Source organism: Lagopus leucura, unplaced genomic scaffold, assembly GCF_019238085.1.
Source record: "Lagopus leucura isolate 7727_CA_CO unplaced genomic scaffold, USGS_WTPT01 142-11_obj-0_obj, whole genome shotgun sequence".
In the NCBI taxonomy this organism is placed as follows: Eukaryota; Metazoa; Chordata; class Aves; order Galliformes; family Phasianidae; genus Lagopus; species Lagopus leucura.
In genome coordinates, this window is record NW_024964679.1 from 26,181 (window position 1) to 43,578 (window position 17,398).

The 17,398-nt window shown below is 60.1% G+C and overlaps 3 protein-coding genes across 3 annotated transcripts; 2 read left to right on the plus strand and 1 right to left on the minus strand.

The window, feature by feature from the left end:
* Positions 1 to 890: 890 nt before the first annotated feature.
* LOC122191803 (membrane frizzled-related protein) lies at positions 891 to 4,576 on the plus strand. The gene is made up of 12 exons (XM_042892199.1): positions 891 to 1,360; positions 1,477 to 1,669; positions 1,767 to 1,925; positions 2,004 to 2,223; positions 2,305 to 2,435; positions 2,689 to 2,814; positions 2,929 to 3,005; positions 3,123 to 3,271; positions 3,393 to 3,523; positions 3,710 to 3,844; positions 3,961 to 4,088; positions 4,153 to 4,576. Exons 1-12 carry the CDS (start codon positions 1,097 to 1,099, stop codon positions 4,375 to 4,377), a joined length of 1,938 nt encoding a protein of 645 aa, XP_042748133.1. The 5' UTR covers positions 891 to 1,096; the 3' UTR covers positions 4,378 to 4,576.
* A 1,065-nt stretch (positions 4,577 to 5,641) lies between these two features.
* Positions 5,642 to 8,031, plus strand: C1QTNF5 (C1q and TNF related 5). The gene is made up of 3 exons (XM_042892201.1): positions 5,642 to 5,741; positions 6,402 to 6,634; positions 7,076 to 8,031. Exons 2-3 carry the CDS (start codon positions 6,421 to 6,423, stop codon positions 7,591 to 7,593), a joined length of 732 nt encoding a protein of 243 aa, XP_042748135.1. The 5' UTR covers positions 5,642 to 5,741; positions 6,402 to 6,420; the 3' UTR covers positions 7,594 to 8,031.
* Positions 8,032 to 11,817: 3,786 nt separating this feature from the next.
* RNF26 (ring finger protein 26) lies at positions 11,818 to 15,024 on the minus strand. Its single transcript, XM_042892202.1, has one exon. The coding sequence runs from the start codon at positions 14,997 to 14,999 to the stop codon at positions 13,590 to 13,592; it is 1,410 nt and encodes a 469-aa protein (XP_042748136.1). The 5' UTR covers positions 15,000 to 15,024; the 3' UTR covers positions 11,818 to 13,589.
* Between the last annotated feature and the right edge of the window lie 2,374 nt (positions 15,025 to 17,398).

The window sequence follows — 17,398 nt, forward strand, 5'->3', positions numbered from 1 at the left end:
CTCTTCACCAAGAGCCCCATGGGGTGCCTAGAGATGCTCACCTAGCCCCACTGCTCCATCCTGCAGCTAGCAAACGCCAGTGGCCTTTTTAGCCTTTTCTCTAATTTATTCTCCTCCCCATCCCGCCCTGCCTGAGGTGCAATGGGGGGGGACACGTAACTGACCCAGCACAACCCCAGCCCCAGTCCAATCCAGCACCCATCCTGCTTTGGGCGTGGGCTGAGCCCCCCTGCCCCGAACACATCCCCTAGGGGCATCCCGGCAGGGCTGGGGGGCAAAGGTGGGTCCCGGGCTGGGGCAGTGCTACAGCTCGGCAGGTGGCTTGTTTACTGTGTAAGCAAGATGGGCAGGATGTGTCTCGTACAAGGGAGACTCGTGTAGGAATAAATTTTAGCTGGAACAGAGCGCTGTGTGCGTGTGTGCTTGGCTCAGGGCTCCAGCAGCAGGAGGGAAACTGAGTCAGGATTCAATCTAGAAGGAACCGTGACATGGGGCTCGCCTGCAGCAAGTGGATGTGGTTGTGGTGTGTCCATGGGGCACAGGGAGCCTCTCCTCCTCCTACTGTGCCCATGTTCTGCCCCCAAAGCCCTGAACAAAAGCCTCTTTCTGCCCAGCTCAGGCACAGTCCTGTGGCATTAAAAGGCAGCAGGAACGCAGGCAGCAGCGCTCAGACATCAGCAAGGGGGGACAAGAGGGAAGGAGGGGTGCACACCCAACACAGCCCCTCCAGGGCTGCCCCACTCCCACCAGCACCTGGAAAGCCATGTCCCCAGCCTCTGGGGCAATCTTCCAGCTCTGGTGCGAGCACACTTTCCCCTTTAAGATGTGGGATCTCCGTGCCAGGGCCTGACCTCGGCATCCTCAGCTGAGCTGGATTAACGGGGCAGAGGGAAGGGGCCCACCGAGGGGAGCAGGGCTTCCCAGGGCTCCCCACACAGCCATAGGGCTCTGTGGGGCTGAGCACACGTGGGCACAGCCAGCACTGGATGCGATGGGAGCATCCAGAGAGCAGTGGATGGAGGGATATGCAACTATGCTGCGGAGCAGAGCACTTTGGGGGGGCTTTTAAGTGCTCTGTACCAGGAGTGCTGCTACCATGAAGGACTTCACCGAAATCACGCTTTGCCCCGAGGCTCTGGAGCGCAGCAAGGTAGGGCTGGGGCAGGGGTGCCACCCGATGGGTCTCCACAGTGCAGTCCCCACAGTGCCACGCACCATTGCTTTTGTTCAGACTGAGTTCTGCAACCCCGTCTTTGAGGGAGAGGAGCCCCTGGCAGTGCCTCCAGCTGAGCAGCCAACGGACGAGGATGGGCTGGGAGCCACATCACCCCAGGATGCCCTCGGTACCTGCATGGAGTTTGTACATGCGCCCGTGTCCATGGGGTCACTGGGAGCCCAGCCATGGGGTGCTCTCTGTGGGGGTGTGGGGATGCATGGGGAGTCATTGGCATTCTGGGGACGAGAGGCTGAGCTCAGTGGGTGGCACAGGGCTGGGGACACGGCAGCACCTCGCTCTGCCCTCTCTCCTCGCCCTCCCCAGGCCGGCAGCTCTGGGTGCAGGCGGGCTGGCAGTACCGTGCTGACTGCAGGTTCACCTGGCTCTGCGTGGCTCTGATGAGTGCTGTTCTCCTCTTCCTCATCGCCCTCCTGCTGGGCATCGTCATCCACCGTGAGTGCTGTGAGCAGGGAGAGTTGGGGGAACGTGCCGTGACTGGGTGTGCTTTCAGAGCTCCCTCCCCACACTACATCCATCCCCCTTGGTGCAGAGCTGACATCCCCGCCACCACCTCACTCCCCGGCTGCAGCCCTGCCCGCCCGCAGCACCGCCACCACCACTGTGGCACCCAGCCAGAGAGACCCCCAGGACCCCAAACCCTCTCCCCCAACCCATGGCCGACCACCTGCAGCCAGCACTCCGGCACCAGGTAAGTCCCCACGCGGGGGACACACCATGGAGGCCATGTCCCCATGTCCCTTAACCCAAACCCATTTGTAATATGCAGCGTGCGGTGGGACCCTGCGTGGCCCCGAGGGCTCCTTCAGCTCCCCCAACCACCCCGACCCCTACCCACCCCATGCTCTCTGCATATGGCACATTGAGGTGGCAGCTGGCATGGCCATCCAGCTGACGGTGGATGTGTTCAGCGTGGAGGGCACCGCCTCCTGTCTCTTCGACCGGCTGGAACTCTATGAGGAGCAGGGGACCCGGGGGGGCACTGCCAGGTAGGGCTGTATGTGCCCAAGGAGGGGGTGGCATACCCAGGGCTGGTGCAAGCAGCGCTGCTACCCCCACTGTGCTCCCAGGTTCTGTGGCAGCGTGGTCCCCCCAACCTTCAACAGCATCTCCAACCACCTGCGTGTCACCTTTGTCTCCGATGGCAGTGTGGGGGCACCAGGCTTCAGTGCTCGGTACCGTGCTGTGGCCCCCAGTGAGAGTGAGTACATCATGTGGGTTGGCCTCAAAATACCCAGGGGTATGGATGTGGGTATGGGTATGGGTATGGATGTGGGTATGGATGTGGATTTGGATATGGATGTGGGTATGGGTATGGACGTGGATTTGGGTATGGATGTGGGTATAGGTATGGATTTGGGTATGGGTATGGATGTGGATGTGGGTATGGATGTGGATGTGGGTATGGATGTGGGTATGGGTGACCAGCCCAGACACCTGCACTCACTCTGCAGAGAGCTGTGCATGGGATGAGCACTTTTGTGACCAGGGGCTCTGCATCCACCTGGGCTTTGTCTGTGATGGGTTCCACGACTGCGAGGACCGGAGCGATGAGGCCAACTGCAGCGTGAAGCACAAAGGTGGGATGGCAGCGTGTGACACCCCCCCTCCTCTCCCCCCAGCCCCAGGGAGGTGATGGTAGAGGGAAAAGGGGGCACAGCTGCCATGTGTGTGAGTGCTGTGTGTGTCTCCAGAGTGTGGGGGGCCGCTGACTGCTCTGGAGGGGCACTTCTCCACCCCGAGCCACCCCCAGCCATACCCACACCAGCAGGTGAGAGAAGGGATGTTGGGAGGAGGAGGAGGAGGGCAGGAGGAAGGAAGGCCTCCTCCTGTCAGGGAGATCCCGTGCCCCTGCCCGGCTTCACAGCTCTCACGGCTGTCCCCATAGCTGTGCCTCTGGCAGATCTCCGTGCCCCTGGGTCACATCATAGACCTGCACTTCCACAACTTCAGCCTGGAGTCACACGAGGACTGCAGCTTTGACTTCGTGGAGGTTCACGACAGCGCAGGCACCGGGACTGCCAGCCTCATGGGCAGGTGTGGGTCCTGTGGCTCAGATGGGGAAACTGAGGCACGGAGCAGGATGCTGAAGTGAGCCAGAAGATGAGGTTTAGGGTTCTGCACACCCAATGCCATCTCTTGCCCCATCTCCCTGCAGGTTCTGTGGCCACCAGCTGCCACCTAACCTGACCTCATCACGCCACGTCATGACAGTCCTCTTTGTGGCAGATGAAGGAGTAGCAGACACTGGATTCTTTGCCACCTACCAAGCCCGCAATGCCACAGAAAGTACGTAGGCAGGCAGGGAGCAGAGTGCCAGGGGGGGCTGTGTGGTCTCCATCCTTGTGGGTTTCCAAGGCCAGGCTCAAGGAAGCCCGGGTTTTCCCCCACGTCTGACCCTTCTTGGAGCAGGAGCTTGGGCTTGAGGTCCCCCAGCTCTGTGCCCGTGCCCATCCCCATACCCTGCTCTGGCAGAGACCTGCAGCCCCACAGAGTTTTCCTGTGGCAACGGTGAGTGCCGGGCGCTGGAGTCCGTGTGCGACGGCTGGCACGACTGCCCCGATGGCACCGATGAGCTGAACTGTACTGGTGTCTCCTACCCTGCATTTGGTGAGTGCCCACGGCTGGGGGACGCCCCCCCACAGCCATTGGACCTGGAGGCCATCGGATACTTTGTGATATATAACCCCTAACTCAACCCTAACCCTGCACCTCACCCTGTGCAGGCTCCATCTGCGAGCCAGTGGAGGTGGAGATGTGCCTAGGGCTGGGCTACAATGCCACCTCCTTCCCCAACATCTGGCTGGCCATCCCAGACCAGGCCGGAGCTGCCGAGGTGCTGCAAGACTACCAGGTGAGCTGCTGGGCTGCAGCTGGGTGCTCTGCACCACACTGTGCTCACTGCTTCTCTCCTGCAGACGCTGATGGAGCTCGCCTGCTACCAGCACCTCCGCCTGCTCATCTGCAGCCTCTTTGTGCCCAAGTGCACACCAGATGGGGGTGTCCTGCAGCCCTGCCGTGCTGTCTGCCTGGCTGCTGAGCTGCGCTGCCAGCACTCCCTGGGTCTCCTCGGCATCCTCTGGCCCATCAACTGCAACATCCTGCCCGACTCCAACGACCCCGTGGAGTGCTTCCAGCCCTGAGATGGCGAGGAAAGAGGAGTGGAGGCCCAGTTCAGTGCCCAGATGCCACGGGCTTTTTGCAGGACTGAGTTCCCAGAGAGGGAATCTGAGCCCTCAGCAGCAGAGCTGTTAACGCTCCGTGAATGGAGCAGGGCTGGGCCAGGGTGAGCTGGGCTACAGGCTGTCCCCCAGCCCCAGAGACAGCAAAATAAAAAGCATGAGCAGCTGATGGAGCAGGAGGTGTGTTTGGAGAGGGTCTGCCAGATTATACTGCAGAAATGGAGGCGTGGGCTAAGAGAGGAAAGCCAGGAGCGTGGGCAGGAATAATAGGACACAGGACTGTCCCAGTTGCAGGGAGGACATGGGCTGGTTGTTGTGCCCTCAATGGGATGGGGGGACCCCAGGGAGATGGATGGCTCTTGGAGAGTGTCATGCAGGCATCTCCATGGTGCAGGGAGCAGAACTCACTCCAGCCAGGGCTCTGTCCTTGCTGGCCATGCTGGCACCAAGCCACCCCACTGGCCACAGCCTGGCAACACTCTGTGGCCACAAACCAGCTGTCAGCTGGCCAAAACCAACAGCCCCTTCACACCTAGGGGAGAGCAGCCAGGTCCCATGCAAGCACCCAGCTTTTGGGTATGTGGGCCAGGAAGGCTCAGCCAGCAGTATCACCCTCACCACTGCACCCTGCAGCATCCCTTGGATGCACTCAGTGCTGGAACAGATTCAAGGAGACCTGGGAGTGCCTTGTAAAGCCCAGCACCATCCCAGCTTCGTCGCATGCCCGCAGTCTCCCTGCCTGCTGCCTGCACCTGCAGTCTGCCACATCCCTGAACCATGCAGCACCACGCCTGCACCCTCTGCAGCCCCCACAGGTGCTCCTAGTACTGGCACTGCCACACTGTGCGTGCCTCACTGCCCCTCTTGCCTTATCCCTTCTGCCAGGGACAAAGCGCCAGCCAGGGCATCACACACCTCTGGGACTCCTGCTCCCTTCTCCAACTCTGTCTCTCTGCTTTCCCTCTGTTTTCTCTCATATTCCCCATTCCATCATGCTGTGCTGCTGCCCAGATGCCTTCAGCACTGATGATTCTCATCCCACGCCTCCCCTCGCCCTGCTGGGCTGTTTGTCTGGCTCTCCCTTCCCCCTGCTTACAGCGCTTCCGACACCGCGGGATTATTTTTCTTTTTCCCCTTGTCTTGTAGTTTTTGGCTCCCGGGGCCCGTGATTTCCTTTGGAGTTTGGGAGGAGAGACGTGGGGAGGAGGGGGGGGGTGGAGAGGCAGCCTCTCCTCGGGCCTTCGTCAGAGCAAAGCGGTCAGGAAGAGCCGCAGCCATCCCAGCGGAGCAGAGCGGGGCTTGGGGACAGGAGCAGGGGGACTGCGGTGAGTGGGGAGGCATGGACACAATGGGGTCCCAGCTCTGGCACTGGGACAGAAAAGAGCCACATTTCTCCTCCTTTTCCTCTTTGCTGCAGCCATCACGTCCAGGAGAGGAGAGAGAGAAACTTCATTAGGGCAAGGCCATAGGGAAAGGGATGGGGGCTGCGCCGGGGATGGGAGGGCTGTTGGGAGGTCCCAGCACCAGGGTGGTCCCAGCACGTCCCAGTGCGATGCTGCAGCCCCGGATGGCTGTATGCAAGGAGCTGGGTGGCTCGGAGCAGGGAGCCGGCCGTGGGGATGCTGCCAAGGGCAGGGCCACGATGCAGCTGCAGCTCCCGAGCTGCCGCCCCGCCACGCACTGCTGTCTACCAAAACCACAGCCCATGCACGGTGTCACCCGTGGGCATCCTGCCAGCAGTGCCCATCCAGCACCCAGAACCCTGTGTTGGCACGTGTGCACTGTTATTGCATCCCCTGCCTGGTCCCCTGCCTGTTTCTGGCACCAGCATCACCACGGTTTGGGTGGGCAATGGGGATGTTGCAGCAGGTGCAGGAAGCGCCTGCCAAAAAGGCAACTGGGAGAGAACTGAAGGCAGCTGCAGGGTGCCAACCTTCTGAACGGTGCCCACAGGAGTGTAACCTGTGTCCTGTGCCCATTCCCAGCCCCTGCACGGCAGACGAGATGAAGCAGCTCTTCCTCCTCTTCCTCCTCGGGCTCATCAGCAGCTCCATGCAGATTGAAGACAACAAGATCCCCAGGCAGTGCTCAGGGCAGCCGGGCATCCCAGGCACCCCAGGCTTGCACGGGGGCCAGGGTCTGCCAGGCAGAGACGGACGAGATGGCCGGGATGGGGCGATGGGGATGCCAGGAGAGAAGGGCGAGATGGGCCCACCAGGTAAGTAAGGAATCATGTCAGTAGGGGATCCTTGCCATGGGAATGAGCTCGTGTCTGAACGCTGGCATTGCCCTATATTGCCAAGCTGGGAGGAAATCCCACAAAAATGCCCCTTTTGTGCTGCCACCACCCTTCTTCTGCATGGATGACTCTCCAAGAGTCAGCTGCTTGCCGCCACCAGCACCACTGTGTTTCTCCCTTCCTTCCACCTCCTGCTTCAGGAACCCCAGTGTGGGTACAACACCCATTCCTTGGCTCCTGGGAGTTGATCTCCTGCCCTTGTGGGGTATGTTGCACCCCCAGATAGAGTGACAGCACCTATGGGATGCTGAACCCCGCTGGGATGGATCTAGGCAGCTGAGGTGGGGGAGCTCGGATGGCAGGGGTTGCGCTGGGGACAGCAGCTTCAAGGTTACACTGTCCCCTCTGTGATCCCTCCAGGAGCTCCCGGACCCCGTGGGGAGATGGGCAGCCCCGGCATGGATGGCATGCATGGCGAGAAGGGGGCACAGGGTGAATGTGCAGTGGCCCCCCGCTCCGCCTTCAGCGCCAAGCGTTCTGAGTCCCGCAGCCCACCACTGGCCGACCAGCCCATCCGCTTTGACGTGGTCCTGATCAATGAGCAGGGCCACTACGACCCCAACACTGGCAAGTTCACCTGCGAGGTGCCCGGCCTCTACTACTTTGCAGTCCATGCCACTGTCTACCGCTCCAGCCTGCAGTTTGACATCATGAAGAACGGACACTCCATCGCCTCCTTCTTCCAGTACTACGGGAACTGGCCCAAGCCCACCTCCCTCTCTGGGGGGGCTCTGGTTCGCCTGGAGCCCGAGGATGAGGTGTGGGTGCAGGTGGGAGTCGGGGACTACATCGGCTTCTACTCCAGCGTGAAGACAGACAGCACCTTCACTGGCTTCCTCGTCTACTCCTACTGGCAGAACTCCGCCGTCTTCGCCTGAGCGTGAGGCTGGGGATGGGGACCCCATGGGCATCCCTTGGGGATGGGATCTGGCCATCTGGAAGCCAGGATGCTCAGCATCCTCCCCTTGCTCTGCTGCGACTTCATAGCCTCGTGCCAGGCAGGGGCATGCTCTCCCTGCCACCCTATGAAGCTCTGTGCCAGAGCTAAGCGTGATTGTGGGCACCCAGCTTTGGGGCTCTATGCTCATGCCGGGGAGCTGCAGTGACCTGATGGCCACGTTGCCCCTGTGCACGCAGCATCCCCCCGGCCAGCTTCTCCCTGCGGGCTGCCTGGCCGCTGGCACGGCGAGGGGCCCGTCCTGCCAACCCCTGCCATATCCCACAGTGAGCCCGTGTCACCGGTGTCCCCGTCCTTGCCCCTGTCCTCCAGCCGCCCCTCTCCTCCTTCACCCGCAATAAAAGGGTCTTCATCTCTGCTCCTGCTGCTTTTCGGCCCTTTCTAGGGGTCGGAGGGGAGGCTGGCACCACTCGGGGGGCTGCACGGAGGGATGCCGGCTCGCAGCGCGGGGGACTGGACGCCAGCAGGCAGCACAGCCAGCGGGAGGCCGCTAGATGGAAGCATCGGCATCCCTTTGCCTCCTCCCTCCTTGCGAGCCTTCCCCTAAATCATCGAGCGGAGGGAGGGGTTGGGGAGGGACTCCCCGCCCAGACCCCCGATCTCGGCTCCCTGCAGTGCACAGCGTTGTGTTCGGGGGTCGCGTCCCCGCAGGGACAGGCTGGGGGCCCCGATACCTGGCTGGGGACACGGAGGTCGGGGCAGGGGGAATTGTTGCCTCCCACCGTGTCCAGGATTTCGGGAGTTCGCCAGCCCTCTCCCATCCCGGGATACAGTGTGAGAGCAGTGATCCACATGGGAGAAAGATCCCTATTTTTAGCCGTGGAACGAAGAGCTTCCTCATTCCTGCCCAAAATAGGTCCTGCGGGGATAGGGGACGAGCAGGGAGGGGGCTTTTGGCCGGGGGCCGAACTCCTTCACTCGGCAGCCGTGCTGCCCATCAGGCCGGGGACAGCGGGACGAGCAACCCCGCAGCGCAAGGAGCGAACCCTGCAGACCTTGGGACCGCGCAGGGGCCCGGAGCCAAGGGAACATCGCTGCATCACGGCTGGGCACACAGAGCACAGCAGTGCTTGTGGGACCACACATAGCCCCACAGGGACTTGCAGAAGCTATGGGGGGCCAGGCGTGAGGGCTCGCTCCCCACGGGAGCCCTGCAGCTCCCTCCCAGCCCCAGCCGCAGGGTCGCGTTGCAGCGGAAGCGGCTGTTTGGGTTGAAGATGGCTTTTTCTGTAAGCAGAGCCGCTGAGGGATAAACAACGCGGCAGAGCAGATCGATGGTCGGAACTGTCTATTCTGGGAGGAGGATAATGACTTTTGTTGGGATGAGGCCAGGGGAGGTACGTGGGGGCTGGGAGCATCCTCCAGGCCCTGTCATGATGCGGGGAGCAGCGCTTGGTGCAGCAGCTCTGGGCTCTGCTCTCCTTGAGATGCTCTTTTTGGCCAGGGTGCTTTGTATGGGGTCAGTGGGGGACTGCTGGGACCCCCCCCCCCCAAGCAACATAGAGATGCCCACAGCTGCCTAGGGAGGAGGACAGGGAGGGGATAGGGTTAAGAGGAGCCACAAAAGGCTTTAGTTTTTCTCAATACCTAGCAGCCCCTAACGAGCTCCAGCAGCTGCCCCTGAGGAAGGAGTGGCCACAGCCCCTATTCCACCTGCACCCAGGTTGGGGAAGGACCACCACCCCTTTGGCCAGAAGGAGGGTGAAGCTGCTATAAGAGGAGGGTGAGCAGATAGGTTTTGTTGTGCAGCTGACAGAGGTGGCAGCTGGAACAGAAATGTTTATTTAATTAGAAACAAAAAATAAAAAAGAAGAAGTGCTGGCAGCCCTTCCTGGAGCAGCACACTGCTCCTTGGCCACAGTAAGGTCACAGTCTTCAGCTGGAGGCTTGGACCCAGCAGGACTGGGGCTGCAGCGAGAGTCTGGGGTTGCCGTGTGCAGCATGCAAGAGGTGTTGGCTGTGTGTGTGCCCTGAAGCTGCAGAGGAGGTGAAGATGCCAAGTGGACCGATCGTCTCCACCAGGAGCCCAAACCTTCAACTGCAGGAGCAGAGTATGGAAATGGCTGTTCTGGTGACTCCTGGCTGACCTGGTAAGGAGAAGTTCAACCTGAGGGAGGGGATGGGGGCTGTCCTCAATCAGGGGAGGATGAGGTGGGCAAGCAAAAGGCTCAATGTGCAACCAAGGGGTCTATCCAGTGCATGCACACCAGCAATGCCCACACCAGCACTGTGCATCAGCTCTCCTGGCTATGCTAGGAAATTGGCCCCTGTTGGAGTATCCAAAGTGCCTATACAGCAGCGTGAGGACAAACAGGAGGGTCCTGTGGGCTCTGTGCGCTGGTCCTTGTGGGAATAGGAACCACCTCGATATCTGGCAACAGCTCACAGCAGCAGGTGGCTGAGGAGCAAAGGTGGGTGTGCTCCTACAAACCAGAGGAGCTGAAAGAAGGGGACAAGACCAAAGGAGGACCCAGCTGGGGGCTTCAGGAGAGCAGACACTGGCTTCTTCAGGGATCTGCATGTCCTGGTGAGTAGAGTGGGACCAGCAGGACCAGGGATCATCTCCAAGCTCAAGTGCTGTTTCCATCTGCACCCCAATGAGATGGAAACCCTGGGGAGGCAGCAGGGAGTTTCCATTCATGATGATACCCACAGCCCAGCTGAGCACAGCCCCATGCAGCATGCTCTGAGCCACTAATGAGGGAGCAAAGCTGGTGCCTGGGAACAGCCCAAAGGCCCCTCATGGTTCTGCTGCTGATCATCACCTGCTCCCTCCTCATCGGCTGGGGGCTGAGCTGTTCTGCAGTGTGCATCTGTCATGCCAGCTCCCTGCTGTCACAAAGGCAATGGCAGCTCATTAGGGCTGGGATGCTGCAGCCGGGCAGACAAAGGGATGCCAGGGATTTTCCCAAGGCCTGGGGCAGGTTTCAGTTCAGCAAGCTGTCAACATCCCCCCCACCTCAGTGCTTTTACGTGGGGGTAACCCAGCAGCATCACACTGCTCCCATCCTAGCAGAAGGGAATGCAGCCAGGACCTCAGTCCTTACGCCCGTGACCGGTCTGTGAGCATCACTGCAGCCCCACACCAGCTCCATGGTGTTGGAGAAGTATCAGGACACTGCGGGCTGCCATCAGCCAGGGGATGGTTGCATTTTCCTCTTGTAATTGCTTGCTGCATGTGAGCCAAGTGCGTGCAGGACAGCTCCCGGGGGAAGGCTGTGTCCTTTACATCCTGTTCTCACTTGACCACAGGGGGATGAGGTGGCTGCATGCATCTCTGCATCCTCTGCTTGGATATCTGCTGCACAGGGCATCATCCCTGCCATCCCCCAGCCCACCTCAGCTTTCTGAAGGCTGTGCCTCAGTTTCTCCTGGTGCAGCCGGTCCCCTGCAGGGCTTGGCAGCCCCATGCTGGCACTGTGCCTGGCTGAGCTGCACTCCTGCAGCCTGCCTGCAATCCCCCTGTGCGACTTTCAGCCAGGACATGAGAGTTTCCTCGTTAAAATTAGTTTGTTTGCTGCCATAGCCCTGCCAAGGCAGGTGAGTTCAGGGCAGGGTGAGCCAAAACTCCTGAGGTCTCTGCCCGTCGGGGTCCTGAACGATATTTTCCAAACAGTTTGCAAGGATTCTGGAGAAGCCAAGGGTGCTTAAAAGCACACAGTAGCCTGCCAAGAGCTCAGATCTGGGCCAAATGCATCTGCTCACAAGTACTTCAGCCTGTCCTGGCCTTTTTGTGAGGCAAAGTTGCCCCTGTGCTGCCTCCGTCCCTAAGGATACTGGGCTGGCCAACAGCCTCTGTCACAGGCAGCAGGATGTGGAGGCACCAAGGACACATGAGAGCTGGGATTATGCATCCTCAGGCTTTGTTCTGCCAGCCTGGAAAGTCTCAGCCCTTCTGCTCTGGGCTGCTCCAGCTCTGGAGAAGCCAAACACAAATTGCTTTGGTCCAGCAGAGAGAAGCACACGCTTCTTTCCAGGAGCAGCTCAAGACCTTTTGCAAAGCAGACTGCTTTCTCTCTTCCTCACTGAGCAGCCCATAGTGACACCAGCCCAGAATCCAATTCTGTGTCAGTGATGGAGCCCAGGGGTGAGCAGAGAGGAGATCCTAAGGGAAGCCCACCCCAAGAAAGAGGCAGCAGGCAGCTTCTGGTAGAGGAAACTTTAATTTGCTTGTTTGTAGTGCAAAGAGTTAAACTTAAGGCAAAGCTTTCTCTCTTTTTTTTATAAACAGGCAAAAAACAAACGGGCCCCTAAAACAGTGACTGCTACAATAATAAAAAAAAAGATTTGTAGGGAGAAATTGCAGTCTGGAGAAGATGTCCTTCGTCCCCTGAAACCCACATAGGAAACATTGCACCCCAAGATCGCTAGCTGGCCCCAACCAGGGGTGAGTCCATCTGAGCTGCAGGAGAAACGGCTTGGAGGTGAGGATGAAGAGACTCCAGCACACAGCAGTCGCTGCAGAGCTGCTCTCACACACCACCAGACCTCGACACAGCACAAGTTTGCAGGGCAGTCGTCTCCCAGCATGGCCTGGCCTCTCCGCTGCCTCCGTTTTGGCTTAAATTACTGATCAATTATTTGTTAGCAGGAGAATGGAGAAAGCCACGCCAGCCGCCCCCAGGCTCTTGGCTTGCAGTCGAGGAGTCAAGGCTCCTTCCAATCTGGCTCCAGCCAAAATTGGCTCTGATGCATGGCTGACCCCAGACAAGCAGCTGAAAAAGGGAAAGCTTTTTAGCACGTGGCTCTCTTGCAGCCCAGCAGTTTCTTGGAATCGTGCTGGGATGAGGCACCTCAGCCCTCCCCAGCTAGGAATGGATGGCCTCGTCACACTTTGGGGGACACTTACATTAAACAAAATGTATTTCACATCGCAGCCAAAACAGAAGTGTAACCCTGCCCTAAACAAACGTAGCTGTGGTCCTGGTACTGCTCCGTGCACAAGTTTGCAGGTCCATTGCACTTGTGCCTGGAGCTGGAATGTCTCAGTGGGCTTCAAGGAGGATTGGGGTGTCCCCTTGACTCCCAAAGAGCCGCCCCTTCCTGCCAGCTCAGCCTGGGAAGTGGGAAATGCTCTCCAGCCTCGGGGAGCCTAAGGGCTGCTCAGGTTCTCCAGGCAACAGGTATCAAACTCCCTTCAAGCCCCTCCATGCAAGTAACACAGGATGTGCTTGCTGGTCTTGCATAGGTGTGGAAGCAGCAGCGGCACTGAGCTCTGCAGTCAGCTGTCCTGCAGGGAGATCGTGCTCATCGTGGCTCCTACTGGCAAGGGAAAATTCAGACTCCAAAGCCATAACAGCTGGGACGTTAAGGAGCCTCAGAAGCCCTGCTGTCCTCCAGCTGAGAGCTGGGCTCAGCCCTTTGGTAGAAAAGCCTAAAAAGCTCAAGTGTGCTTTGCTAGAGCCTGCAAAAGGGGCGGGCGAATCCCTTCCCTGGGAGCTGCCCCACTTAAATGGCAGGAGGAAAAAAGAGTGCAAATGCAGTCCACCAGGTAGATTTTTGGCCAAGCCTTGGTAGAAAAACACTCCTTTGCCTCGCACCAGTTCCAGTAATTTCCAAGATGGCACAGCTTTTATCCTGTCATCAGCTCTGTGCTTTGTTTCAGATCACAGGCTCAAGGCAACAGGCCTTGAAACAGAAGTTGTCAAATACAACAACAAAAACAACAACAAAAAAACAACCTTTCAGCCTGCTGCACAGATCAGCTACCATGCCTGCTAGCAGGATCTACAGCCTAGTTGTGCACTGAACGTAGCTGAAAGACACCTCTGACAGCTTCTTGGTCCTTCAGCACCATCCTTAGTTCTTTGGAAACAACTCGGGGCAGCCCAGGAAAGAGCCATCGTGCGTTCCAGCATGAGGCAAGGGTTGTGTTCAATCACCTGGAAAAACAACCCAAACCACCCACCCCGCAGTTCACAGGTACACGTTGAGCGTCTGGAGGATCATCTGGCGGCACAGCGGGCAGTTGCGTTGGTAGATAGCCTGCTGCAGGAGGACTTCTGTGCACTCCTGGCACAGGCACAGGTGCCTGCAGGGCAGAAGCAGCACTGTCTTGGTTTGATCTTGACAGATGACGCATTTCTTACGTTCCTCTTGTTCTTTCAGAAGCATCCAGGGGTCGTCGTCCGGAGCGCCCGCTCCATCCCCAGTCGCTGCGTTCAGCTGCTCTCTCCTTGGAGCTTTCCCCCAGGAGGTGCTCGCCTCGTCCCTGGATGCCTGCAGACGCTGCCCAGACGCAGTGCTTCGACTCGCCCCTGGATGTGCCTGCGGGACCTGCTCTGCATGTGGCTGCTCCTCCTGCTGAGCTGCAGCATGGTCGTCCCCTGCCAGCATCAGCCTGCCCAGGGCCTGGGCTGCCCCTCGCTGCTCACTCTCCTGGTTCATCGTTCTGCCCCCTCGGCTCCAGTTGGTCACCTGCAAGCTCCAGTCCACCAACCTGCGCCAGGTCTGTGAGGTCATGGCCATGCCCAGCATCAGGATGGCCATTTGGTAAAGCCTCCACACCTCTTGCTGCAGGCGGGGATATGCAGGCAGCGTGTGAAAGTAGCCCAGCACGTGGCCCAGAAGCGTGAGGAGCAGCCCGGGGTTGAAGATGACAGCGCTGACGACAATGATGGCAAGGAGCAAAGCCAGCCCATACACGTTGACAAAGAAGATGCCAATGAGCAGCTCGGCGGTGGAGACCAGCAGCTCGAAGGCCAGCTGGCAGGGCGACCAGAGCAGGATGGAGACAGCAATGGCGCTGCTGGAGACATGTGCCAGGAAGGCGGCCAGCAGGTCGGCAACGCGCAGCACTGGGCTGACCACCGAATCCCAGAGAGCCAGCAGCAGGGTGAAGAAGTTCTGCGTGCCCAGCAGGCACAAATTAACCATGCTGTTGACCAGGTAGGCCAGCAGGCTCACCCCGATGGCCAGCCCCTCGCCTGCCTCCCTCAGCACGGCCTGCCCCAAGCCCAGCACGCTCCAGAGCCCACGCTGCAGCAGCTCCCTGCCCCGCAGCCCCAGGTGGGTCAGCAGGTGGCCCAGCACCTTCAGGCCCTCCAGGGCTGAGCAGCAGCCCCTCAGCAGGCCGCCCAGCCCCTGCACGGCCCCCAGCGCCAGCCCGCAGGCCGCTTCGGCCAGGCCGCACAGCCCGCCCAGCAGCCCGTTCCAGCAGGCCCACATCCCGGCCGTGGCAGCACCGGGGAGGCTGGCGGCGGTGGTGAGGAGCCATAGCAGCGCGGTCACCAGCGAGGACACCAGGAAGAAGTTGAGATCGAGCAGGAGGAGCAGCAGGTCCAGCGCCAGGCGCAGGCCGCGCAGCAGCAGCAGCACCAGCTCCATGGCGGGGCCGGGCCCGGCCGCAGCCCTCAGCCGAGGCCCAAGCGGGGCCCCCCCGCTATGGGCGCCGCCATCTTGTCGTGGGCGGGAACGCGGCGCTGGCCAATCGGAGGAGGGGGACACGACGAGACTCTCTTTCCATTGGGCGGTTCGGAGGACGCGGCGGGGGGGAGGCGCCTCTGATTGGTTGTTTGCGCTATGTTGGATTTAAAGGGCCAGCGGCGGCGAGTTTAGCCCTGCGAGCGGTCCCCACCCGGGGCAGGCTGCGGGGTCAAGCGTGTGATGAGTCGTGCCGGCCTCAGCGCTGGCAGCCGGCAGGTTTCCGGCAGGTTGTGACGCTTCAGCACAGGGTCAGCCAGGGCAGTGCTGCTCGCACCACATCAAGCGGTTTCCTGCACAGGTCTCAGAATAATTCCAAGGCCAGGACCAGCCCAAGGTTTGGCTAGGGAGTAGGTCTCACAGCAGGTCCTGCTTCCTGCTGAGTAGTTCCTGCCAGCTTCCAGGCTGGGCATCCCCAGGAGACAGCCTGGCCCCACTGCCTGGACGGTGACGCCAGGCAGAGGAACACCCAGCATCGTACCCAAGGCTTTTTAAGGAAGGGGAGAGCAAGTGGAACAGATGACCCATGAGAAAGACATTCAAGGCCCTGGGCAGTGCGTGGATACGGGGGGAGCCCCTGAGAATAGGGTGCCTGGGTGCCCCACCTGCAACCCCCTTCCACTGCACAGCAAAGCCATGTGTCTGTCAGTCTGTCTGTCCTGCTGGCTGCTTTCAGGTCCGTTCCCTCCCTGCCTGTCTGGTTTCAGGGTTTTGGCTGTGTGTTCTCCCCTGGTAGGGTGTGTGCCGGTGTCCACGTGACAGAGCCAAGATGCTTTGAGCATTTATGGTAATGTTTGGATTTCTTATTGCTTTACCAGGAGGCAGAAAAAAACCAAAAGGGGGTGGAGGGGGGGCAGAGCAGAAGAGCCAGGCGTGCTGTGCTCCATTCATTCCTCACTCCTTGCTATGGGGAGGGGCCCTGTGAACCCCATGCACCTGCGTCCCCTTCCCTGCTGCCTGGGGGGCACAGAGAAGGGCCAAGAGTTGCAAAGGTTCTCCTTCCTTGCTCCTTTCTCCTGCAGGGATGTGCAAAGACCTGGAGGAAGAAGCACCCTGAGAGGGGCACAAGGGGCTGCAAACACCCGGGGGGGGGGTGTCACTGAAACCTGTGGGGTGCTTGGCAGCCTGCCACCCCCTTGGCAGGCTCCCCCCAGCTGTCCTCACACTTGCTGGAGGTGTGGGCATGATGCCACCGCCTTGCCAGCTGTGCATGGCAGCTGCCTGGAGCAGGGCAGGCTCCTGCTGCTCAGACCTCATTCCACTCATTGAGTCAGGGCTGCGCTGTACCTTTGGGGTGTAAGAATTGGAGTGTGGGTGCATCATGCCCGGGGCTGTGCTGGCACCCAGCCCTGCTGTGAGGCTGCATCACTGTCTTCCTAGCTCTGAGCTCACTGCAGCGTGTCAGGAAGCAGCAGCAGTCAGCCTGGGCTGTTCTAGAGCTAAAAGCAAAGAGATGAAGCATCCCAGTGCTGGAGGAGCTCTCTGATTGTCCTGGCTCTGGGGGGTGCATAACACTGTGGGGCCCAGCGTGCGGCTGTGGGGGTGGAAGAGGAATGGGAAAAACAGAGAGACAAAGGGTTGGCAGCCCAGCCTGCAGCTGCACAGGGGGGAAATGATGCTGAGGAGGGGGGAAACGGCGCCGGGGGCCACCACGGCTCCCACCTACGCTGCCTTGCAGGAGGACACAGCTTCCCCAGCCCCAGCATCTCCTCCCAGTGCTGCCTAGGGGCAGGAAGGGTGGTACTGGGGTGTGGGTCCTGCTGGCATCTTGCCCCAGCTCTCAGCTCTGGCTGGGCCCATGGAACTTTCCCCAGGGTGCTGACCCCATACAGGAGCAGGCTGGCTAGCACAGCACGGTGACACGCACACAGCCCAGCTGAGGCTGCTCTCAAGGTGCCCAGCTGAATGCCCCAGCACAGCCCCGTGCTCCAGGTCAGGCTCATTTCAGCACATCCACTCCAGGAATGTCCCCGTCCCCATCTCCAGTTGGGCTCTGCTCCAAAGCGACGTGCCTCGCTCTTCCCCCAGCCTCCACCTCTGGGTAGAAAGGAGCCGTGTCCCCCAGCATCCCCACTGCAGGCAACCACCATCCATGGGCTGTGGCAATGGGGAGCCCGAGAGCTGTAGGAAAAGGAGCTGGGATCTCTCAGTCCTGTTGGAGCCCAGCCAGGCAGCCCTGGGAAAAGCAAGTCCTCAAGCATGGGAAAGTCCTGTGAGGAGAAATCCCTGCCTGGCCCCACAGCTCCCATGGGTGCAAGTGGCCTGGCGTGTCCCCAGCGTGGCGGGTGCAGGCAGGGGGGTGG